A 26310-nucleotide genomic window follows, 5' to 3' on the forward strand; every position below is an offset into this window, starting at 1 on the left:
AAGTTTAAGTTACCTTTTAGACATTTGAGAAAACTGTAGGATATATGAATCCAGAACTCAGGACAAGAAATGGTTTGGAACATTAAAGGATATAGGTAACATTTAATGCCACAGGCTGGAATGGGAGATGAAGAAGTAAGGCAATTGTCAGTGTGGACGGCTGTTTTGAGTTTTGCTATGGAGGGAAGCAGAAAATTTAATGATAGCTCGAAGAGGTTGTAAGGTCAATTTGGAGTTTTTTTTAATGGGAGATATGAAAGCATGTGTGTAAGCTGAAAGAAATGAGCCAATAGAAAGGGGGGAAATGATGCATAAAATAAAAGGGGTAGTTTTAGGAATTGATTTCTAGATTTGATGAGATGATATGATGGGCCCCACAGCACAGAAGTGGTGCTAGTGGTAGAGAACCCGCCTGCCAGTGCAAGAGACATAAGAGATGCGGGTTTAATCCCTGGATCGGGAAGATCCCCTGGAGAAGGAAATGGCAACCCACTGCAGTATTCTTGACTGGATAATCCCATGCACAGAGGGACCTGGCAAGCTACAGTCCCTGGGAGTGCAAAGAGTCAGACACGACTGAAGCAACTTGGTACAGCACAGGTGGAAAAGTTAAGCCTTTGATAAGAGCAGTTCCATTGTAACTGGTTCTGAACACAGATTCAGGTAGGTTGGCTTTTGGTAAAAGATATAAAGGAGAGTTGATCTCTGATTGCTTCCATTTTCTCACTGTAGAATGAAGTGAGGTCATCAAAATTGAGGGTCTAAGGAGGTGGTATTGGAGGTTTGAGGAGAGAGAGGAAGATGTGAAATAGTCTTTTCAGATTGGGAAAGTAAAATTATTAGTAAAGTAGAATTTCCAGACATTATTGAATACCTATTTTTGTGTAATGTATTTCACAGAACACAAGTTAGCAGCTTTTTCTTTTCTTTTTAAAGCATCCTGATATGTATGAGAGAGCAGTGCTAAGAAAAGATCATCAGAAGAAATATGGAGCAACTGTGGATCTTTGGAGCATTGGGGTAACATTTTACCATGCAGCTACTGGATCACTGCCATTTAGACCATTTGAAGGGCCACGTAGGAATAAGGAAGTGATGTAAGTGATTTCTCCATTTAAAATTAGAAATGATTTTTAAAATGTATATGTCTTACTGTATTTCATCATGTTAGAGAGGTACACTACTGAGTATTGATCTAGCCATCATTTCCGATATTTTAAACTATTTGATTTTTTAGTAAGAGTACAACCTTATAAAAATGTATAGAGATACTGTTTCATACTGTGTTTAACTATCTTATGTACAAAGTATAAATGGCATCCATATTTGGTCCATCCAGTCCATATTAAAAATATTGTGCCTTCTGAAATTTATTTCAGCACTATTTAGTCCTTTTTGTATGCTTATTAGTTTTTTCCTCCATATAACTAAGAAAATTAAAAAATACTTGCATGAAGTAATAGAACCACTAATAGAATTAGTGGATCAAAAAGAAATATGAACTGACCTGATTTCTTTAACTATTTCAAAAATAACATTTAATGTAATATTATTTTTCTAGTGTTGCTGTTTCAGTCTAAAACATTTTGCTGAATGCATTTTACTAGTACATTATACATTTATGCAACTGCCATAGTTACTAGGAAATTATTACTATATATGAAGTCACTGTTATAAACCAAATAATGGAAGAAAAGAGGGGTGGATTGTTAGATGTGAAGTTTATGATAAAACTCATTTGTACATTGGCCGCACATCTTTCTGTTTTGAAAGAAATTAGTGGTTGATCTTGCCTCATGAGAAATAGCCAACCTCTGTACACATAAAACTATAAGGTGAGGTTATGAATGTTGTTCAGTTCAGTGAAGTATAACTCACTTGACAGCCTTAATGTGTTCAACTGTTCTTTTAGATTTTGACGTTTCTCTCACATCTTTATATATTTAACACTGCCTTTTATAAGTGGAGCTTTCCTGGTGGCTCAGATGGTAAAGAATCTGCCTGCAATACAGGAGACCCAGGTTTGATCCCTGGGTAGGGAAAATTCCCTGGAGGAGGAAATGGCCACCCACTCCAGTATTCTTGCCTGAAAAATTCCATGGACAGGGGAACCTGCTGGGCTACAGTCCATGGGGTCACAAAGAGTCGGACATGACCGACTAACACTTTATAAGTAATAATCACAAGTGTAAACGTAAAATCTTTGGTCTTACCTCAGAAAATTAGGAGAAGCATATTTTTTCTTTTGTTTGTTTGAGGAGGTAAAACTAGTTTAGCTGATACCATGACTTTTGCTAAAACCTGAATGTTTTCCGTCAAGGAAAGCATACATATTTGTGGGAAGAAGTTATCCATTAGTGTACTGATTTTGGTATAGCATCATCACAGCAGAGTCCTTTTTATAAAATCTCTTCATTAGTGAAGGCTTAGAGTCAGTTTCTGTCTTTCTTCATTAAACATAAAGTGTGCCAAACAGTTAATCATGCTTTGCTGTCATAGGTGTTTTAAAGCAGTATCAGCATGTATTGCTGCAGTAAGAATGGGTTAAATAAAAGTGTAATGCTCTTTAATAAAGGAAACATGACTTATAAACAACTGGGAATACCTGGTACATTCTAATATCATTGGAAGAATTTTTTTCTTTAATTGCACAGAAACTAAACTTTTTATGAACATTGATGCTAATGAATGTTCAGAAGCGCTTTAAGAAATAATAAGGATTGTTTTGCTTGACTATTGAGTGATGTATTCCTCTCACATTATAGGAGTGTTGATCCCTCAGAATCTTATTTACATGTTAATAAATATATTTAGATATGTATCTTAACAAAATAAGTTTTTACAAGAGTTTATAAGCATTACCTTAATTAAGAATTCTGCCATTCATTCTTTTCACATCTCTTCTTGCATTATTCTCACAAATCTCTACTTAACTTCTCCACAATCTGATCCTTCTCACGTGAATGCAACTTATTTTTCACATTAATTTCCTTCTTTGAAAAATCTCTTAGTGCAGAAATCCTGGCTGTCTCTACTGAAGAAACAGCAAGCAGCTCAGATCAGTTGTTCTGGTTCCTTCTACTTTTTTAAAGAGTATGTTAATCTGCTCAGAGCACATTTATGTAGACATAAATCAAAAATTATGTCAGAAATACTGTCTATAAACTTACATAAGATTCTGATGTGTTATGATGTACATTTTCATCTTGAAGGCATGAACCTCTTATTTCTCTCCTAATTTCAGATTTTGTTTTAGAAAGGGCTGACACCCGTAAGGCTGCTTTCATTGCCCCACCTCCATCATTATTAGTATTCTTTCACTTCTTCATTCATCTCTTTCTTGACTTCATCTTTATTTTTATCACCATCATCAAGAAACAGATTAAGTTTGGCTTTTAATTTTGGTACACACATCTAATCCTGTAATGTGTATATATTTTCTCAATATGCAGAAACTTTCTGATACTGTGCTATGTATAGTTTTATCTTTTTTTTTTTTTAAAGGAAGCTATTGTTCATTCTGTAGTAATTTCATGGTCCAGTTGACTGTGCCTTTGGATAATATGAGTAAGAGGGATTAGATGCTTTTTTCCTAGTCTAGAGACATTCTGTAACATAACTTTTTTTGTGTTTGCTCAATTTTTTCAGATGGAAAAATGAATATTTTTGTTGTGAACATCAAGATGCTGTTATATGGCACTCTGAGAACCCAAATGAAAATTAATTATGGCATATGTAAAATAATCGTACAGCCACTATTCTACTTCAGTCAGTCAGATTCAAAGTGTTTTGATTGTTTTATGGATCCTGTGAACATCAGTCGCAAAGTTTTGTCTAGTAGATAATTGTAGGTGCAACTGAGGAAATATTTTTGCAGAGCCCTTTGATAGGCTATGCAGTAACAAACTGCTTATTTTAATCTGCTTTTATTCCTCCCAAGGTATAAAATAATTACTGGAAAGCCTTCTGGTGCAATATCTGGAGTACAGAAAGCAGAAAATGGACCAATTGACTGGAGTGGAGACATGCCTGTTTCTTGTAGTCTTTCTCGGTAAGTACAGTGTTATGTGCCCTGTTCTCTTTGGTGTTGGGATCTTTGTTGATTAAAGTCACCAATACTTAAGTGTAGTTTTGTTCTTAATTTTTCAGTAGATGTTATTAAAGCATGCATTGATTTGTAATTTTCATCTTTGTGGAAATGTAAAGATTGATTTGAGTCTATGTAAATAATATTGCCAGATCTCTTTTAAGACATAGAGCATACATACATTTTTCAGATTGCTAATCACTGGTCTTAGAATTGTGTCCAGTGTGGGGTTCCAGCTTAGGACTTCGGTGTCTCTTGTGCTGACCTTCATTATGACCAAGCACAAATACTGGTACAGATAGGAATAACTAGAGTTCTAAGAAACAAACGTTGAAGAAGTCTAATATTACCCTCATTTTCAAAAAGTAAACCTATTATTCAAAAGGTGAGAAATAACAGTTTTCTACTGCTTTTTCCAGCATTTCAAAAGTTCATATGGGTCTTAATATAGCAGCCAGAACTCAAATTATACATGAATCCTGTTATCACAGAGAGAGATTTAAGGTAAAGGAAATTAAAAGTAGAGAGTAAATTTTTTTTTCTGTTGTATATCTTTTTTTATTGATGTATATTTGATTTACAAAGTTGTGCTAATTTGAGAGTAAATTATTTTAGATTTTACTCTGAAATAAAACCAAGGCAATCATCAGTATTTAGAATTTGTAATTACTGAATTACTTTCCATTTTTCTTGAGTGTGGGGATTGTATAATCCACAAGTGAACATATAGGTTATGTTTTATTGGTTTAACGCCTTTTAGAATCTGTGGGTGCTTTTTGTATTACTTTCAACATATAAGTAAATATGTTTATTCAAAATATTTAGACTGTACATATATACTATATATACCACAAGTTAATGAAATATGTTCTGTCATTTTATGTATTGATATCTGTGAAAACTCATTTAAACCAGTAGTTCCAGTGCGGAAATAATTTTTGAAAACCACTGGCCTCTGTGGGAGAGGGAGAGGGTGGGAAGATTTGGGAGAATGGCATTGAAACATGTAAAATATCATGTATGAAACGAGATGCCAGTCCAGGTTCAATGCACGATACTGGATGCTTGGGGCTGGTGCACTGGGACGACCCAGAGGGATGGTATGGGGAGGGAGGAGGGAGGAGGGTTCAGGATGGGGAACACATGTATACCTGTGGTGGATTCATTTTGATATTTGGCAAAACTAATACAATTATGTAAAGTTTAAAAATAAAATTAATTAAAAGAAAAAAAAAAAAGAAAACCACTGGCCTGACAGTTTCATTTTTGTGTGTTAAAAGTCTCCAAAACTAAATTGTGTCATGCAACTAGAATTACCAAGAGAAAGTCACTTTATTGGAGAGCAGAAATTCAATGTTATAGTAGTGATCTGTGTTAAATTTTGATTTAGAAAAGTACCCATTTGGAAAATCTCAGGCAAAACTGATAAAATTTAAAGGGGTCAGGAAATGAGCACTCGCTGTTTAATGTTTAACTATATTGCTGACATTCACACAGTGTTGTGTCAGTCTGAAATATAGATTGCATATTTCAGGAGGGTAGCAGGCCTTATCTAATTATTCTTCAGTATACTAAGTTATAAATTTTTTTATAAAAATTGCTTAGGTATCAAAGTATGTTATATGATTTTTTTAAATACTAAAGACTTTGAGTACTAACAATCAATAATGAAAACAACTACCAAAAATGTAAGAACTACAGAAAAAAGATAACCATCTTCTTTCTCATATGTATTAGTCAAGACTAGATAGCCAATGAGACAAATCTAACTCAGCTTGAGTGAAAACAGATATAAGTGAAAAATAGATTGACGTAATTCAAAGTTCATGTGTGTATGTAACTCAGAGCTCCACTGAATCCTCAGATTCAGATTATCATCAAGACTTGGTGGGCTTTCCTGGTGGCTCAGCAATAAAGAATCCACCTGCAATGCAGGAGATGCGGCAAAAGACCTGGGTTTGAGCCCTGGGCCAGAAAGATTCTTCAGAGAAGGAAATGGAAACCCACTTGAGTATTCTTGCCTGGAAAATTCCATGGACAGAGTCTGGTGGGCTACAGTCTGTGGAGTTGCAAAGAGTCGGACACGACTGAGCACGCACATGCTGCATACACATACCGTAAAAACTGTTAACAGATAATTATTTCATTGTCATGTAGTCAAGAATATATTTTTAAGATGACTTGAAATTCCATGAGTGAGTCTATTTAAACATATTTTAAAATTCAGGTAGTGCATGAGAAAGAATTAAGTTCTTTCCATTCATTTTTTTTTTTTTAATATTTAAGTTTATTAGTTAAAGATTGGAGGCTTCCCTAGTAGCTCAGACGGTAAAGCGTCCACCTGCAATGCAGGAGACCCCAGATTCAGTCCCTGGGTCAGGAAGATCCTCTGGAGAAGGAAATGGCAATCCACTCCAGTATTCTTACCTGGAGAATTCTATGGACAGAGGAGCCTGGCAGGCTACAATCCATGGGGTCACAGAGTCGGACAAGACTGAGCGACTAACACAGTCAAAGATTATTCTTAGTTTAATTGGCATTAATTGATTGCTAAATGATTATAGTGATTTTCCTTCTTGAAGAAGTATGCTACAAAAGGCATATGAATTCAGCATAAAAAATTAGGTGTTGGAGTGACATGTTAAAAGGACATTAATGACCCTGAAGTTAAACCATTATCCTCATGACCACAGGGTTCCAGTCAACTGATCTCACCTGGATAGCCATGTATATACAATGTTAGGATGTTTGGAAAAGTGAGGAAACTAGGGAAGGAGAGAATCAAAGAAAATAACATGTAAAAGCCAACATAAAAATACCATAATCCCTGGTTCATTGACAAGTAATATTAAATCAAGGTTACCTGGCTTTCCAAAAAGTTGGTAGATTTTTTACAATTTTAAATTAATCTTATCTGATAATAGTAATAACAGTTCCTTTGATTTGTTGGTAAATATTATGATTTTGTACTTAGATTCTTCATGTAATTCTTTTCAATACTATTTTAGGGGTCTTCAAGTTCTGCTTACTCCTGTTCTTGCAAACATCCTTGAGGCAGATCAAGAAAAGTGTTGGGGTTTTGACCAGTTTTTTGCAGAAACTAGTGATATACTTCACCGGATGATAGTTCATGTCTTTTCACTACAACAAATGACAGCTCATAAAGTTTATATTCATGGCTATAATACGTAAGTACCTCTTTATATTTTTTCCTATATCATGATGTTATATAATAGTTACGTATCTTCACAAATCAGGTGAAGAAAAGATGTACCCATTTCTGGGTAGAAAGTGTTAGAAAATGTTTTGGTACTTAGTAAATTACTTTTCACTTATCTTTAAAGTAAAAAGATTAATTTTCTAAAATTTACAAGTAAGCTAACTTGTTCTTAAACTACAAATTTTACAAGACTATTTTCCTTTATGTGCCTTCTTTCAAATTACTTAACCACATAACTACAATTAGCATTTACTAATAAATGAGCCAGGTTTTATTAAGAGTATTGTCCTGTCACTTAAAAATATTAAAGCATAAGTCTTAAAGATAGTTCATGTAATTATTTGCATATGTGGCCTAAAGCCCTTGAGTGCTGGGGAAAGACCCATTCCTTTTATCTTAAAAAAACAGATTATACCTACGTGATAAAAATCTACCCATGTGATAAAACTACATATAACTAAATCACACACACCTTTACATGTAGAACTAGGGAAATCTGAATAAGATAGGTGGATTATGTCAGTATCAAGGTCCTGATTATAATAGTGTACTATACTTATGCAAGATGTTACCACCGGGGGTAAACTGAGTGAAGAGTATTTAGTGTCTCTCTATACAATTTCTTTCAATTGCACATGAACCTACAGTGATCTCAAAATGCTTTTTTTAAATGAAAGTGGAAAGCATTACAAACCCATTCTATATGCCTTAGTTTCTATTTTAACAAGACTCAGGTAGCAGTTTTGATGCCTCATGAAATTAAAAAAGAGACTTTCACTGGTTATTTATTAAGGAATAAAATCAATTAGATGGAATAAAACTTTAGACATTTTGTCTAATATCTGTATCCAATAAGGGGCTTCCCTGGTGGTTCAGATGGTAAAGAATCTGCCTGCAGTGCAGGAGACCCAGGTTTGATCCCTGGTCAGGAAGGTCCCCTTGAGAAGGCAGTGGCTACCCACTCTAGTATTCTTGCCTGGAGAATTTCATAGACAGAGGAGGCTGGTGGGCTTTAGTCTCTGGGGTTGCAGAGTCAGACACGACTAAGTGACTAACACTAACTAACATTACAATATTATAAACATTGAAAATAATGTAAATAGAATGAATAAAATAATATTAATATAACATTAGGTTCAGTTCAGTTCAATTGCTCAGTCGTGTCCGACTCTTTGCAACCCCATGAATTGCAGCACGCCAGGCCTCCCTGTCCATCACCAACTCCCAGAGTTTACCCAACTTCATGTCCATTGAGTCGGTGATGCCATCCAGCCATCTCATCCTCTATCATCCCCTTCTCCTCCTGCCTTCAATCTTTTGCAGCATCAGGGTCTTTTCAAATGAGTCAGCTCTTCGCATCAGGTGGCCAGAGTATTGGAGTTTCAGCTTCAGCATCAGTCCTTCCAATGAACACCTAGGACTGATCTTCTTAGGATGGACTGGTTGGATCTCCTTGCAGTCCAAGGGGCTCTCAAGAGTCTTCTCCAACACCACAGTTCAGAAGCATCAGTTCTTTGGCACTCAGCTTTCTTTATAGTCCAACTCTCACATCCATACATGACTACTGGAAAAACCATAGCCTTGACCAGGTAGACTTTTGTTGGCAAAGTAATGTCTCTGCTTTTTAATATGCTGTCTAAAATATATTTAATCATCATCTATATTTTGGTGCTTAATAGCCTGAATAGAAATGTACCATAGTTAGGTGTTGGCCACTATTTCATTGTAAGAGTATATGTGTACATAGAAAGCCCACCTGAGCCCGAGCCAAAAATCACAGCAGAGGCTTTTTGGCAGAGAAAAATCACAACAGTGCTGCTGGAATGTTGGTTTGTTTCTTTTTTTCATGGATCTTTTTAGGGAGAATCTACCTTTTCCCCCAAAACATCATTTTGAAAATACCTGATTTTATTAGCTTATTTAACACATATTATATACTCATGTTGTAAGTGATGTTCTCAATTCCTTATATATTTGTCATGTAGTCCTCACAACAGTTCTGTGAGGTGAGGACTGTTACTCCCATTCTGTGGATAAAGAAACACAGCACAGAAAAGTTAAGTAGTTTAAGGTAGTAAGTAAGTGGTAAGCAAGCAAACTGAAATTTGAGCCCAGCTGTTCTGACTCCAGTCAGTAACCTCAAACTGTCTTCTGTATTGGCTCCCATTTATGAAATACTAAGACTCCTGTGAATTGCACATATCCAATATAGGTGTCCAGACATAAAAATGTCTTGGAATTGACTGCCATACCGATAGACCATGTGGAATTTTCAGTTTAGTAGACTTTATAGTGTCCACATCAACAAAGCAGCATTTCTGTGGACTGGTCACAATCTAAAGTTTTACTGAGAAATGGATGTCGTGGCACTGGTTTTAAAAAAAAGATTTTACCTCTCATTTTATCCCAATTATGTTGTCCTTTTCGATTTTTCTCACACAGTGCTACTGTATTTCATGAACTAGTATATAAACAAACCAAAATTATTTCTTCAAATCAAGAGCTTATATATGAAGGACGACGTTTAGTTCTAGAACCTGGAAGACTGGCACAGCATTTCCCTAAAACTTCTGAGGAAAACCCTATCTTTGTAGTAAGCCGGGAACCTCTGAGTACCATAGGATTGATATATGAAAAAAGTAAGTTGGGATTTTTCTTGTTGTTCTTACTAGCCATTAAAAAACAACAACGAACTGGGAATTCCCTGGTGGTCCAGTGGTTACAGCTCCACACTTTCACTGCTGAGGGCCTGGGTTCTGTCTCTGGTTGGGGAAATACGATCCCACAAGACACACAGCGCAGCCCAAGGGAAAAAAAACTATAAAAATGATTGTCATCTTCATAAAGTTGATTAATGATGACATTAATGTGGAACTTTTATAAATATTAAAATTTGTAAGTTAATCAAATGAGTAGTAGTACAATTTAAAATCCTCATAGATAACAAGATTTGACAGTAAATATTTTGTTTATAAAATGGTAAAATACTTTGTCATACATGTTTTACTGTAGCTCTCTGCTTTTAATATTTTACTAACCCTCAGAATAACCTTTTGTATCATAAATTTCAACAAATGTTTATTGTTTTCAGGGTGAATAGGACCCTTTGCCAGGCTTTGGAATCTAAGAATAATTAGATCTATATTTTGGAATCTTTTAAATTATTAATTCTGATGGTGAAAAAAAATTACCTGAAATTTTACATTTGTATTTAGATCTTTGGGATTTGATTTAGATTTAAAGAAAAGCATTGAATTTGTTATGTTGGAATATATTTAAGAAAAAGAGGTGAAACTCCTTAGAAATAGTTCAGGTAGTAATTTGTTAAAGAATGAGCATGTTTGTTTTTAAACCAGGGAAAGAACATTAAAGAGTTTTTAACACTAATGTTTAATTTAAAGGTAATTTAGAGGTTAATGTTTGATTTGGAGGTTGATGTATAAAGGTTAAAATAATGCATTTTTTATTTCTGATTTTAACTATTTTATTTCATATTTCAGTTTCCCTCCCTAAAGTACATCCACGTTATGATTTAGATGGGGATGCCAGCATGGCTAAGGTTAGTATTTAATTAAATTACTATCTAAACATCTGAATTAAAATTATCAATAATGGAAGCAATAAAAAGTGTATCTTTATATACACCTGTATAGCTTAGGAAATTATTCATTTAGATTGTTATCCATTACAAATTGTCTCATGTTCTCTCTTCTTTATATCTTTTCTTGAACACATAAGAAAATGTTCTTCATTGAGACAATGCATGTTTACCATTATTATATTAAGGATGAAATGTTTATTGCAGTTATATCTGTCCTTAGCTTTTAGGAACTAGTAGCTTTATCCTGTTTTTAATGATAAAAATAGGAATGTTTGAAAAATTTTATGTGAAAGTTTTTCTTACCCTATACCACAATTTAGCACCAAATATTGACACTTTGTATCTCTTCATTAGGCAATGACAGGAGTTGTGTGTTATGCCTGTAGAATTGCCAGTACCTTGCTGCTTTATCAGGAATTAGTGAGAAAGGGGATACGATGGTTGATGTAAGTAATGGATTGAAATTTGAAAATTGATCTTCACATAGACCTCACTAAATAACTGATCATCTCTTCATGGGTACTTTACCTCTTCAGACTAGGTAGGGTCACGTGCATGATTTTTACTATAGTACATTTGTTTCACATTTAGTTTACAAAATATTTAGCAGCTTTTTTTTCCTTTAATTTTATTCCTACAAAATATAAGACAGGACAAATAGTATCTGAATTTTAAAATTTTTAAAAATTAAATTTTAAATTTTAAAACAGATCAGGAGAAAATGGGACTTCCCCAGTGGTCCAGTAGTTAGGACTCATGCTTTCACTGCCATGGTCCCATGACCCTAAGAAATGTTTTGTGGATAAGTATATATGTCCTCAGAGAAGTGGAGAATGAATGGTCTCTCTTAAAAACCATGCCTTTAGTTCTATACAACGTCATTTGAAGCTTTTGGATTTTATAGACACATAATGATGGACTCGTGTGCTCCTGGGCTTTAATGCTTGTGACAGTTTGTGTATACCCACCTCACACCTGTCCTTCCCTTCTCACAAAAACATACAGGAAGCGTTTCATCATTCTTGGTCTGCTGTTTTTTTCTAAGAAGAAAAAAGTATAAGCCTCTTTTTTTTTTCTGTCACCTTTATGTTAAACCTGTCATTTATGCTTCAAATATTTTTTATGTGTTCACATACCCAACTTGTAAACCTGTGCTTTTCTCTTTCTATTAAGAAGCCTGTTTATTTTTACTAAACGGTTTCTGGGAAAATCTAAATGTTGACTTCATTCAGTATCATAGCATTGTTACTAACAGCTCTTGTTTTCTCTTGCTCTTTTCTGTCCAAGTCACAGCTCTATGAACCTTTTATTTTTTTACTTATTAGTTTTTAGTTCAATAAGTTATAAGAAAATAGTTTTTCATGTAGACCACTGTTGGCATATTTTTTCAAATAATAACTCTTTTAGGCTTCATGGGCCACAAGTTTTCTTTGTTTTCATTTTGTTTTTACAAACTTTAAAAATATAAATACTCTTTTTAGCAAAAACAGGCATCAGGCCTTAGTTTGCTGACTTGATATAGATCAGAAGCTCTTCAGTTATATACTGTCTCATTATGTGTTTCCTTAGAGATCATATTTATTGATTTAAAGTATAAATCAGACAGTAGTCTACTATGAACAGTAAAAATTAATTCTGGTGGTATAAAATATAATGTTGTTCAGCTTATTTGTGTGGTTGAAGATTAATTTTTATTCCTTAATGTAATTTGAATGCCTTAGATTTCCAAATTATTGACCTGGTAATGGTTTGTGCCCTGGATAAGTGTTACAGAGATGCTTTCAGTAATAAAAAGGTAATTGGCTTTCATAATATATCAAGACTATTAAGAAGTTTGTGTGAACAGAAGGTAGTACATCAGTGTAATTAGTGAAAGACAACAGCAAATAAATAATTCCTTAGATAGACTAATAAGAATATTATTATTTTTTAGAGAATTAGTTAAAGATGACTATAATGAAACTGTTCACAAAAAGACAGAAGTTGTGATCACATTGGATTTCTGCATCAGAAACATTGAAAAAACTGTGAAAGTGTGAGTAGATTGCCATCTTACTGATAATAGTTAAAATGTTAACTATTATTCCATTTCTGTTTAATTTGTTTAGTTATTGTTAACATGATATAGCATGCCATGCAAGTCTTTCTGTTAAGGGACAACCTTAGATTAAGTCATTTCCTCACAAGGGCAGAAATATCCAGTTGTCTCAGTAAGAAATGATACCATCTCTTTGGTAGCATTTTCTCCTTCCCTTTGAAAAGGAAAAGGAATCTGAATTAGAAACATTTCAATTTTTTACCTGCTAAACATACAACTCTGCATAGGAAATATAAAACCTGTAATCAAAGAAAGTAGGAAGTTATTCTAAAACTGTATTTTGAAAGTAGTTTTAGAATTTGGGGATTATTCTTCAATTTATTCTTCACTTCAGTCGCTCAGTCAACCCTTTGCAACCCCATAGACTGCAGCATGCCAGGCCTCCTTGTCCATCACCAACTCCCAGAACTTGCTCAGACTCATGTCCATCGAGGCGGTGATGCCATCCAACCATCTCATCCTCTTGTCCCCTTCTTCTCCTGCCTTCAGTTTTTCCCATTATCAGGGTCTTTACCAATAAGTCAGTTCTTTACATCAGGTGACCAAAGTATTGGAGCTTCAGCTTCAGCATCAGTCCCTCCAATGAATATTCAGGACTGATTTCCTTTAGAATTGATCGGTTTGATCCCCTTGCAGTCCAAGGGACTCTCAAGAGTCTTCTCCAACACCACAGTTCAAAAGCATATTCTTCAGCGCTATATTAATAAGTTTATTCTTACTTATATTAGTATTTAATTGACTCTTACTTATTATTCTTTAGTTTACTCTTACTTACTGTTACTTTGTTTACTCTTACTTACTATTGTTTAATTTACTCTTACTTATTCCTGAGAATGCCTTTTGAAACACAGTGATATTTTAAACTGCCCTGTTCCTAGGCTCTACTACTTGTACTGTGTAGAAAAAATAATAACTGAACCTGTATATACTGCTGACCTCCATTAAATCAGAAATCTAGTATTTTGACTATCCTGGCATAAGACTGAAGTAAAGTTGTCTTTTATAGTTTATCTCTTAGTCTGAACATTTATAAATACAAATATATAAAATTGCATTTTTATAGAGACATCATGTTTTCTTGAAATTGTTGATTGTAGGCTTTGCATTCAATATTCTATTCTTAAATCGTTATGATAATAGGTCAAATATAATTTATGAAACATCTTTTAAAATCTATGCCCATTTAATTTTTCTGTACTTGTTTTTGTACAGATATGAAAAGTTGATGAAGATCAACCTAGAAGCAGCAGAGTTAGGTGAAATTTCAGACATACACACCAAGCTGTTGAGAGTAAGTGTTTACAAAGTTATGACAATTGTAGGTTCATAGTCTATTCCTTTGATGACAATATTAAAAATGAACTTTCCTAGAGAGATGATGTACCTAAAGATCTCAGGAGAAATAGTAGCCTTTTCCTACTGTAAAAAACTATTCATAATTATTTAAATACCCTTTACTGCCGTGAAGTTCTTCATGACATTTCCAAATGCCTTCTTTGCTTTAAGCCCATTTCTGTCTCTCTCTTCTCTTCTCTTCTCTCCCTTTCTGTCTTTAGAATTCAGAGTGCTTTTGCGTTGCTTTTGTGGAAGTTAAAGCAAGTTCATAAATGTAATTTGACATGCAGAATGTATAAACTTGTTTAGAAATAGATGCAAGTTAGGAAAATACCCAATCTTTTCTAAAATAAAAAGTAAGGAAAGAAAGATTTGAGTTTCTCAAGGCAATAATTTGTTTCTATAACTGAAAAAGAAATTAGGACAAAATCTCTGCTGAAAAATGCAGTAGCATTTCAAGTAATCTCTGGATCTCTTACTAAAATGTGTGGTGGAAGAGCATGAAATTAGGTATTGTGAAATGACTCCTAATCCCAGATAGTCCCTGTTTACCCAGTGATTCCTGCCTGGCTACGTAATTAAGCAAGGCCTTCAATTCTGTGCATTCTTGCTTTTTTCTTCTTTAAAATGGGTAGTTTCGTACTCTGCCTACCTCACAGGTTATTGTACCAATTAAACGAGATAAATAAAAATGCTGTATATACTCCTGCATGCTTTTAGTATTTTAAGTATTCTGTCATGAAATGGATGTTAGAAATTTTAGAACTTGCTGTTATACTCCTTTTCTCTTTCCAAGCTTAGGCTGATTTTTAGTTATTTCTTTTCCTCAGTTTTAGATCTGAAATAATGGTTTTCAAAATATGAGCCATGAACAATTAGTAGTTGTAAAGTTTAATGGCGTTGCAACCAGCAATGTTTTAAAAATGAAATAGAGTAGAAAATGTCACAATGCATCACATATAAGGATATTACTAGTCCATGAAACTTTCTGTTCAGTTTTACTGTTTACGCTTTAATGATACTGGGTTAAAACAAAGTGAATTTCTTTCTATAGGTCATGACCAAAAACGTTTGGAAAATGTTTCTATAGAATAGACATGAAAAGTCAGAGAAACGGGAAATAGTTTTCCCCAGTATCTGTCCATATTAAAATACAGGCAGTCATATTGTTGTAAACGTTTTCTATTATTTTTTCTGCCTTTGTTTTGGAGCTTGACTTACCAGCTCATAGACCTCACGGCACTTTCAAGTGCCGCTGTCATTTCAGCACTTTGAATTGAAATTGCATGTTTTCTTTCATGGAGTCCAAAATGTTTCTCATTTTTATGACATTTTTGTGAGGATTTAGATTTCGTAGGAGAAACAAAGCATGGATGGTTAAAATATTCATGGAGTCTTACAAAGTCAGGGCTTTAACTTCAGGCCATTTGTTTTTCACTAGATTTCAGTGTTTTTCCTCATACATGTTGAGTTGTTGTGGCTCCTTCCCTAATGGAGACCTCAAAATTTTTTCCCACCATAAAAGTAAGATATATAAGTTAGAAAAGGTTATGTATATACATACCAATCAAAAATGATTATTAAAAGTTCTGTTCAGTTACTCTGATTCAGTTACTCTGATTCTCAGAGTAATTCTTGAAATAGCAGCCTCACCTCACATGAGAACTTGTTAGAAATGCACATTTTGGGGCCCCACCTGTTGAATCAGAAACTGATGGTAGGGCCCAGCAGTCAGTGTTGCAAGCTCTCCAAATGATTCTGATGGTGCTAAAATTTTGTCAATCACTGTTTGGTTGTCTTTTTATATATATTATTAAATGATTTTTTTCCCTATGTATATACAGTTTTTTTTATTTTTTGTATGACATTATAGTAAAGGCATTTTCCAGGTGTTTTTTTGTTGGTAATAGTACTTTTTACTGTTTTTGACTGTACTTCAGCATGTGGGATCTTAGTTCCCCAACCAGGATCAGACCCACACAAACTGCATTGGAAGCACAGAGTCTTAACTGCTGGACTGCCCGGAAGTCCCACTACTTTTTAAATAGACATTTAATAATATTACAGCCAATTGATTTATTATTAGTTTTATTTATTACCCCCCTAATGTTGGTCCTTCAGGTTGCTTGCTATTTCACACACTTTTGTGCTGTAAAAAAAAACTTTGTCCATAAACTATTTTCCATATTTTAGAACTATAAGGTAACACATTCTTAACATTAGTGTTAAGAAAGATATAAAGCATGAAAAGCAAGATATGAGTTTGGCTATATAAGAATTTAAAATCTTTTTTTTTTCCTTTGGTCTGCTCCACTTGGCTTGTGGGTTCTTAGTTCCCTGACCAGGGATTGAACCCTGGCCACTGGCAGTGAAAGCATGGAGTCCTAATTACTGGACTGCCATGGAATTCCCAAGATCCCTATATGTTAAATGAAAAAAAAAAATGTTAAAAACAAATAGATTGAGAAAATGAGATAAAGAGGCTTTTTCTGTTGTTGTTTTTTTTTTTAAATAAACACAGCTCATAGAAATGCATAAAGTGAAGTTAGTCATGTCTGACTCTTTGTGAACCTGTGGACTATAGCCTAGCAGGTTCCTCCATCCATGGGATTTTCCAGGCAAGAATACTGGAGTAGGTTGCCATTTCCTTCTCCAGGGGATCTTCCCAACCCAGGGATTGAACCTGGGTCTCCCGCATTGCAGGCAGACTCTTTACCGACTGAGCCACCAGGGAATTTTTTCCCTAACAAATGCATAAGGAAAACATTAAATCTGCAGTAAATAGACATAGAACATTTATAAATGATTTAAAAATGAGTAGATCTAAGTGAAACTCTTGGGGTAAAAAGTTCAACCCTGATAGTAATAGAAAATTGCCTATTAGGATAACAGTAAGATACCATTTTGTCTTTCAAATTAACAAGGCTTTAAAAATTATCCCTTCTCTCCAACCTTACCTCAGTCTTTTCCTGTCTCTTTTCACTCTGTGTTCATTTATTTCTCTGCCCATTTAAACAAATGAGCACACACATAACTCTGGGCCAGACCTGTTCCAGGCAGCAGAATAGCCACGATGACCAAAATCCCTGCACTCCTCGAGTTATGGGTGTTTGTGAAATATTCAGTTCTTACTCCCTGTCCTGAACTGGCTTAAGGCTTTATCTCCTTTTCCTTGCTGTGAGTGATGTTATGGGCTGGCTTGTGCCCTCTAAAATGATACACCGGGAATTCTCTGGCAGTTCAGTGGTTAGGACTCCATGCTTTCACTGATGAGAGTTACGGGTTCAATCCCTGGTGCCGTAACTAAGATCCCACAAAGCATGCAGCACAGTAAGCAAGCAGGCAAATAAGTAAAACTGTATAATGCCAGTGCTAACAGAGTAGGGTGAAAAGGGCACGTTTGTTTGTTGCTAGTAGCTGCCTAAACCATCACTTAAAACTTCGAAAAACAATAATATGTATCAGGACATTTAAAATATTCAAATATATTTATCCTTTAAGTCTAACCATCTTTTCTTTGTAAGTTATACTCAGATCTTTGGTAGATAAGTGATAAATTTATTAAGCTTAAAATGAACAGGGTCTTAGATGAAGTTTCTTTGCATTTTTTGTTTTTATGAGGACTTCCTTTTTTTAATCTCTAAACAATTTTGCATACCTACATTTATACCTGGGGTTATGCTAATAGTTCTCCTGTTTGATTTTCATGAGATAGAGTACTAACCATACTTTGTAACTAAAGAAACAGAAGCTTAACTGAATGATTACAAGTATTTTGTGTGTGTTTTTGAAAAAGAATATTTGATGTAAGCAGTGTTTATAAAATGTATTCATACTCATGTTTAATTACATATTGTCATATGATAATTATCATTATCATACTGAATACTACCTAAGAAACTGTCCTTGCATTTAAAGGTAAAAATAATTATTCTGACTTTGAGGTAATCTACAAAAGAAATACTATTCAGACATTCAGCTCATTGGCATTGTGATTTTCGTATCTGATTTTTGGTAATCTGGATCTAAACACTTTGGTTTTATTTAGCTTTCCAGTTCTCAGGGAACAATAGAAACCAGTCTCCAGGATATTGAAAGCAAATTGTCTCCAGGTGGATTGCTTGCCGATACATGGACCCATCAAGAAGGCACTCATCCCAAAGATAGACAGTAGGTTATAAGTGCATTGGTAGTTTCTGCTCTTATTATTAAATGTTCTTTTTCACATAGACTCAATTAATTTATTTGGATTTTTCTTCCTAAAACAGTGTAGAAAAGCTACAGGTCCTGTTAAATTGCATCACAGAGATTTACTATCAGTTCAAAAAAGACAAAGCAGAACGTAGTAAGTAAAATTTCCCATTTGTTACTCTAATGAGTCAGTCCTACTGGTTGTAATTCAGTTGAATTATTTGCTATATGTAATAAAGATGTCTACATAAAGTGATTTATTTCAGAGACTTGATTTCTGTAAGGCAAGAGGTTGAATGTATTAAAAATTCAACCTTTTGAGTATTTCAAGTCAGGGATCATGGTCTCTAAAACCTCTAGTGGCAATGCATGTAAAAGAAAGGAATGAGATTTGCCAATAGAGACTGAGGGGAAGTAGAGAGGAGCCCCTCGCCAACCCTGCCCCCATCAGAAGGGGAGAGCCAGTACTCAGATTCACCTAATTGTTTTTCCAGTCTTCCTAGATCTCAAGAGAAGCTAGAAATAGACTTTACTAGAAATATCCTGATTTTTAAATGTTGACAATTAATTTTTTTTAATGTTAGCAGTATATAGACCAAATAAAAAAATTTGTGGGTTATATCTACCCATGGGTCACAAATTTGTAACAGCTGCTTTAAACTCTTAGGCTTTTTGAAGTAATAATCTCAGAAAACAGTTGCATGTGATTTTATGATTCTACATTTATAAAAGTAATATATATTTTTATTTTTAGGACTAGCTTATAATGAAGAACAAATCCACAAATTTGATAAGTAAGTGTCCAGATTATGGTTTTTTAATTATATTTATTTGTTTTAATTGATGATTGCTTTACAGTATTGGTTTGATTTCTGCCATACATCAGCATGAATTAGCCATAGGTGTACATATGTCTCCTCCCTCTTAAACCTCCCTCCCACCTCCCGTCTCCCACCTTTTCCCACCCCTCTAGGTTGTGACAGCCTCAGTTTGAGTTCCCTGAATCATAGCAAATTTCCATTGGCTATCTGTTTTATGTGTTAGTTTATATGCTTCCATGCTACTCTCTCCATTCATCTCACCCTCTCCTTCCTCTCAGATTATGTTTAATAATTATTTTTGGTTATATTGTTAATGAGATTCTTCTTAAAGTTGTGATTAATCACAATAAAAAATACATCTTGATATTGGCTTTATATAGAACTGTTACTGAATGTGCACATATTTGAGGCCTACTCACCTGGCTCCCTGGTTCAGAGGTTACAGAGATAGGAGAATAAGGGGGACAGTCTTCTTCCGCCTCCTGGGCTCTGATTACAGAAGGACAGATAATAGAGAACATAGGTGAGGGCACACCTAACCACCTCTAACCTCATTCAGTAAATAGATTTTGACTGTTCTCCCCTATGAACCTTCTTTTTCTTCTCTTGCTGCTAAAATGTCTGTCTTAGAAACCTTAGGCGCTTTCTACTGTAAATATCCTAAACCCACAACAGTCGTTACAGGAAATAAATTTCATATATTTTAAGACTCTTTAATATTGGAAATAGAGACAGTGACATTGCTTTAAGCCCCTGATCATTTCTAAATTACAGGCAAAAACTGTATTATCATGCAACAAAAGCTATGACCCACTTTACGGATGAATGTGTTAAAAAGTATGAGGCTTTCTTGGATAAGTCAGAAGAATGGATGAGGTAAGTAAACTTTTTGGGGGGCGATTAGTGGTTGACTGCACAATATACAATCTAATCTATATTACACATTTTAAGTAAGGGTAATATTTCCTTAGACTGCTTATTAATCGATTCTTTTTGGTTTTCAGAAAGATGCTTCACCTTAGGAAACAGTTATTATCCCTAACTAATCAGTGTTTTGATATTGAAGAAGAAGTATCAAAGTATCAAGAATATACTAATGAGGTATAGCTTCAAAATTATCTAGAAAAAAAGCCTTTTTCCTATTAGGGAAAATTAAAATTCTTCTCAGTTTAAATCTGATAATGATTAAAAAGAGAGAAATAGGATATAATATGCCTGTATTCAGCTCCACTTGCTCATTTGTGATATGTATTTTTTTAATGTACATAGTATAACATTTACCATTTAAATCATTTTTAAAGATATTTATTTATTTATTTAGTCTTCCCTGGTGGCTCAGACAGGAAAGAATCTGCTTGCAATGCAGGAGACCCAGGTTCTGTCCCTCAGTCAGGAGGCTCCCCTGGAGAAGGGCATGGGCAGCCCGCTCCAGTATTCTTGCCTGGAGACTCCCATGGACAGAGGAGCCCGGCAGTACAGTCCATGGGGTGGCAGAGAGTTGGACACGACTGAGCAGCTGGCGCGCCTGTTTGTGTGCCTGTGTCTCGTCTCCGTTGTCGCAGGGGCTCTTCCGTTGTGGTGAACACACTCTCTAGTTCTGGCACTCGGGTTCTCCAGTTGTGGTGCAGACTCTAGAGTGAGCGGGCTCAGTAGCTATGGTTGCTCCACAGCAGGTGGGATTATTAGTTCCCCAACCAGAAATCAATCCCATGTCCCCTGCACTGCACAATGGATTGTTAACCAGTGGACCACCAGGGGAGTCCATGTGATACATATTTGGAGCCAAGTTTCAAGAACTTAGATGTTTTTAATTATAAAACATCTAATCATTTTTTATCATCTAAAATTTTTTTAAAAAGAGTTTTAGTTTAAGTATTATTGATAGTTTTGAAATTACAGCATAAAGTTATAATAGGCTTATTAAAACCTGTAATATTTGTTCCAAGATCTGTAGTAAGTATTCTGTTCTGTGATTGATGTGGTTTTTTTGTTTTTGATGTTTTAGTTACAAGAAACTTTGCCACAGAAAATGTTCGCAGCCTCCAGTGGAATCAAACATACCATGACCCCAATTTATCCATGTTCTAACACATTAGTAGAAATGACTCTTGGGTAAGAAATTTATTATTTGGTAACTGTAATGTTTCTATTTGTTTTTATTTTGTTTTACTTGCTCTTTTATTTTGAAATGTTTTATATTTGTTAGGAATACATTTGCTAATGTTATTTAATGGCTTAGATCAATCTAGAGAACTAAACATACTGTAAATATAATCGTAGAACATTTGCTTACTTTTTTTAAGCAGAGATACTTTCATTTTTATTTTGAATATAGTATGAAGAAATTAAAGGAAGAAATGGAAGGGGTAGTTAAAGAACTTGCTGAAAATAATCATATTTTAGAAAGGTGAGTAATTAAAAAATCATTCTGCCTGGTGATTATGCAATTGAGTGCATACATACATATCTATACTTGTATCTGTCTTCCTGTATCAATAGGTTAAGCAGTGAGAAAGGAGTATTAAGTTAGAACCCTTAGGTTTTGTGAATTTCATGATACCTTTTAATGTTTGGGATTTTTTGGATAAAGAAATAATTATGATTGATTTCATTTTATAGAAGCGCTGGTTAATACTAGATTTGGTGCAAATGTAATTGCAGTTTTGGGTCATGAATGTTAAATCATAACTAGGCTCAAACACATCTTTATTAGTCAAAATGCTGCTGCTGCTAAGTCGCTTCAGTCGTGTCCAAGTCTGTGTGACCCCATAGATGGCAGCCCACCAGGCTACCCTGTCCCTGGGATTCTCCAGGCAAGAGTACTGGAGTGGTGCCATTTCCTTCTCTAATGCATGAAAGTGAAAAGTGAAAGTGAAGTCGCTCCGTCATGTCCGACTCTTAGCGACCCCATGGACTGCAGCCTACCAGGCTCCTCTGTCCATGGGATTTTCCAGGCAGGAGTCCTGGAGTGGGTTGCCATTGCCTTTTCCATGTTAGTCAAAATGCTGCTGCTACTGCGAAGTCACTTCAGTCGTGTTCGACTCTGTGTGACCCCATAGATGGTAGCCCATCCCTTGTCCCTGGGATTCTCCAGGCAAGAACACTGGAGTGGGTTGCCATTTCCTTCTCCAATGCATGAAAGTGAAAAGTGAAAGTGAAGTCGCTTAGTCGTGTCTGACCCTCAGCGACCTCATGGACTGCAGCCTTCCAGGCTCCTCTGTCCATGGGATTTTCCAGGCAAGATAGGCACCATTAAAATCAACAAATATTTACCAATGAGAGATAAGTGTGTTTATTCCTATAGCATACAAATCCATGCTTCGGGATTTGACGAACCCTTGGAAAGAATTTTCTGCTTCCTACTGGTAGCATTTTCCCTGCAAAAAGTTGTCTAGATGCTTGAAGAAGTGGTAGTCGGTTGGCAAGAGGTCAGGTGAATATGGTGGATGAGGCAAAACTTCATAGCCCAATTTGTTCAGCTTTTAAATGTTGATTGTGTGACATGCTGTTGGGCATTGTCGTGGAGAAGAATTGGGCCCTTTCTGTTAACCAGTGCTGGCTGCAGGTGTTGCAGTTTTCTGTGCATCTCATTGATTTGCTGAACACACTTCTCTCAGATGTAATGGCTTCGCCAGGATTCAGAAAGCTGTAATGATCAGTTGGGCAGCAGACCACGAGACAGTGACCATGACTTTTTTTGGGTGTAAGTTTGGCTTTGGCAAGTGCTTTGGAGCTTCTTCTTGGTCCAAACACAGACCTGGTCATCGCTGGTTGTTTATATAAAATCCATTTTTCATCCCACATCACAACCAATTGAGAAATGGTTTGTTGTTGCATAGATTAAGAGAAGATGACACTTCAAAACGACAATTTTTTTTGATTTGTGGTCAGCTCATTAGTCACCTGCCTGCCAATGCAGGAGACTTAAGAGATGTCTTAGAACCCCCTGGGTTAGGAAGATCACCTAGAAGAGGGCATGGCAACCCACTCTAGTATTCTTGATTGGAAAATCCCATGGACAGAGGAACCTGGTGGGCTCCAGTCCATGGAGTCTCAAAGAGTCAGACACAACTGAAGTGACTGAGTTCGCATGCACATGAGGTACCGACTTCTCGAGGTTTTTCACCTTTCCAGTTTGCTTCAGATGCCGAATGACCATAGAATGGTTGAGGTTGAGTTCTTTGGCAGCTTCTGGTGTATTTGTAAGAGGATCAGCTTTGATGATCCTCTCAGTTGGTCATTGTCAACTTCCAATGGCCGACCACCACGCTTCTCATTTTCAAGGTTCTCATCTCCTTTCAAAACTTGTTGAACCACCACTGCACTGTAGGTTCACTAGCAGTTCCTGGGCCAAATGTGCAACTTATGTTGCAAGTTGTCTGCTCTGCTTTATGACCCATTTTGAACTCAAATAAGAAAATAACTCAAATTTGCTTTTTGTCTAACATCATTTCCATAGTCTAAAATAAATATAAAATAAACAGCAAGTAATAAGTCATTAGCAAAAACATGTAAGGTGAGACATGCACATTAATATGATGTCTGACAACGTAACCACATTTATTTAAGAATGTATTCCAGTATCAAATGGCAAATTTCAACAGTGTAAAACCGCAATTTTGCAGCAACCTAATAGAATTCTTTGAATCAGTCAGTGAAAACAAAAATCTTTTGCATATTATTTTTCCAAACATTTTCTCATTGGAATCATCATTTTCAGTTCTGAAATCAGATTTGCTTAGCAGATGGCAGCACTCTGATAGTGTAACTCACAGAACCCTCTGCACACCTCCTTGCACGTGAGCATCATCTGTTCATTGAGTTATTGGAGGAGCTGAGTGTCTGCTTATCTCCAGAATCCTAATAGATCAAGGAGAAAAAGTTGGAAAACATATAGAGCCAATAAAGCCACTTTGTTGGCTATTTTTCTCAGATTCCTTGTCTGTGTTTCTCAGAGAAGTGAAGTCATATTTGGCTCATGAAGGAAAAGCCTTCTTTTTCCAGCCCTTAGGTGTTTCTCCAGAGTCGTCTCACCACCAAGATGTTAATGCAAGGACATCATGTTTATGTGGTGTTTTGCATACTTGAAGAGCACTTTCATGCTGTATGACCTCACTAAGCATGCATTCCAGCCTTGCATTCCAGAGTCTAGCAGATTTGTCAGTGTTCCACAGATGCTGACGTTCATACCTGAGAAGATGAACTGGAGCTGGAACCCAGCCTCCTATCTCCTCACATCATCTTCCCCCTACTAACCCTGTTCTCTCAAATAAAAGACCACACAGCTTCCTAAGGCTTGAAAAGATTAAATGTCAGGAAATCACATGATATTTGAGCTACATGCAGAAAGTTATCAGACACTTCTGTGATATCATCGGCCTTCTTAATGAATTTAATGAATCGGTAAATCAACTTTTAGCCGTATGTGATTGTAAAAATTGAAATAAAAGTCTTCATCTACTGTCTCATACTTCTCCACCCCCATAGAAGTAAACAATAGTTTGTTGTGCATGTGTATTTTATAAGAATGGAATCATTCTGTTCACACTGGTTTAGTCTTTTTTCACTTAAGGCTATATATCAAGAGCACTTTTTCATATCCATACCTATAGCTTTAGTTTTCTCATTTTCAGCGGCTGCCTGGTATTCTAGCGTATTCATCTACCATATCTATTTAGTGCATCCCTATTTATTGGGCATTTAAATTGTTTCTAATTTTTCACAATTACAAACCATGTTTCAGTGAACATAAATGTTCATATATCTCTTCATGTGCTTGTGTAAGAATTTTTGAAGGGTTGATTTCTTGAGGTTTCTAGATATGGAATTGTTGGGTCTAAGGTTATGCACATTTAAATTTTGATAAGCTTTGTTAGTTTGTTCTCTGAAAGACTTGCTTATTATCCCGTTGAATGTTACCACTTTTTCAAGTGCCAGTTTGTTTAGTAGATGTTGGTATCTTATCTTAGTTTGCATTTCTTCAGTTAATAGTGATATCAAACATCTTTTTATATGTTTCTTCTTTTTTTTTTTTTCTGTGAATTGCCTGTTAGGTTTTAAAGTCTTTTCCTATTGGTTTATAGCATCTACATAGAAATTATCTCTTTATAACTTCATAAATTTATTCAAACTAGTTTCTTCACAACTTTAGCTAAATTCTAAATTTATCCAGAAAGGCTGAAGATTAGCAAGTAGAAAAGATTATTAAAATTTTTTAACAAAATTTTATTGATATATTGAATCACTTCTGTTTTGTGAAAGAAAATCCCCACTTCCCAAAGCATGTCCAATAAGTCATGCTTTATGTGCTGGCTTGACAATTCATGGGTAACCAGACCTGGCAGAATCATAACTTAAATATTTGAGTGACCACTTAAGGATTTGTGCCAGAACAAGTAATAGAAACCAAGTCTTGTGCACTGTCTCCACATAGATACCTGTCACTTCAGATTTTTTTGTATCTAAAATCACTTGTCATCCTTCCCAACTCAGTTTCCCCTGTAATTTCCTCCTCCTCTTCCCCTTTCTTCTCCTTCCATGAACATAAATTGTTCTAGACACTAGCTCTTTTTTTTGCTTCCTTTCATCATGTTTGGTAGTCTTCCTTCAAACTGTCCCCTGTTGCCCTCATCGGCCTCGTTTAGATCTCCTTCCCTCCCTCGTGAGCCATGGCCATCATCTCCTACCTGTATGCCTGACCAGCCCTTCTCCTCTGCAAACTAATCTTCCCAAATGCTGATCTAATCATACCACATAAATTCCTGCTACCTAAAAAGTCAAATATAAATTTGTACTGAATTCAGAGAATATAATAGTCTGATGCCAGCCTAATCACCCAATTTTATTCCTCCAAATAACATTCTGTTCTAGCAGGATTCCATTCCACACTGTCCCTGACTCCCAGCTCCATATCTTTGTTTATAAATCCCATCCCAAAGAAATTACCCAACCAAAGAA

General features: G+C 35.4%; 1 protein-coding gene across 1 annotated transcript in view; it reads left to right on the forward strand.

Moving 5' to 3' along the window:
* Positions 1-26310, forward strand: part of TBK1 (TANK binding kinase 1) — a 45053-nt gene that overhangs the window by 16202 nt on the left and 2541 nt on the right. Inside the window, exons 6-20 of the mRNA XM_005902530.3 lie at positions 937-1097; positions 3941-4051; positions 7096-7275; positions 9750-9946; positions 10808-10866; positions 11263-11354; positions 12842-12943; positions 14219-14297; positions 18390-18511; positions 18610-18686; positions 19287-19326; positions 20128-20229; positions 20358-20454; positions 21359-21465; positions 21689-21760. Coding sequence (XP_005902592.1) covers positions 937-1097; positions 3941-4051; positions 7096-7275; positions 9750-9946; positions 10808-10866; positions 11263-11354; positions 12842-12943; positions 14219-14297; positions 18390-18511; positions 18610-18686; positions 19287-19326; positions 20128-20229; positions 20358-20454; positions 21359-21465; positions 21689-21760 — 1598 coding nt within the window. The remainder of the gene's footprint in view (positions 1-936; positions 1098-3940; positions 4052-7095; positions 7276-9749; positions 9947-10807; positions 10867-11262; positions 11355-12841; positions 12944-14218; positions 14298-18389; positions 18512-18609; positions 18687-19286; positions 19327-20127; positions 20230-20357; positions 20455-21358; positions 21466-21688; positions 21761-26310) is intronic.

The sequence above is a fragment of the Bos mutus genome, chromosome 5, assembly GCF_027580195.1.
Source record: "Bos mutus isolate GX-2022 chromosome 5, NWIPB_WYAK_1.1, whole genome shotgun sequence".
NCBI classification, from domain to species: domain Eukaryota; kingdom Metazoa; phylum Chordata; class Mammalia; order Artiodactyla; family Bovidae; genus Bos; species Bos mutus.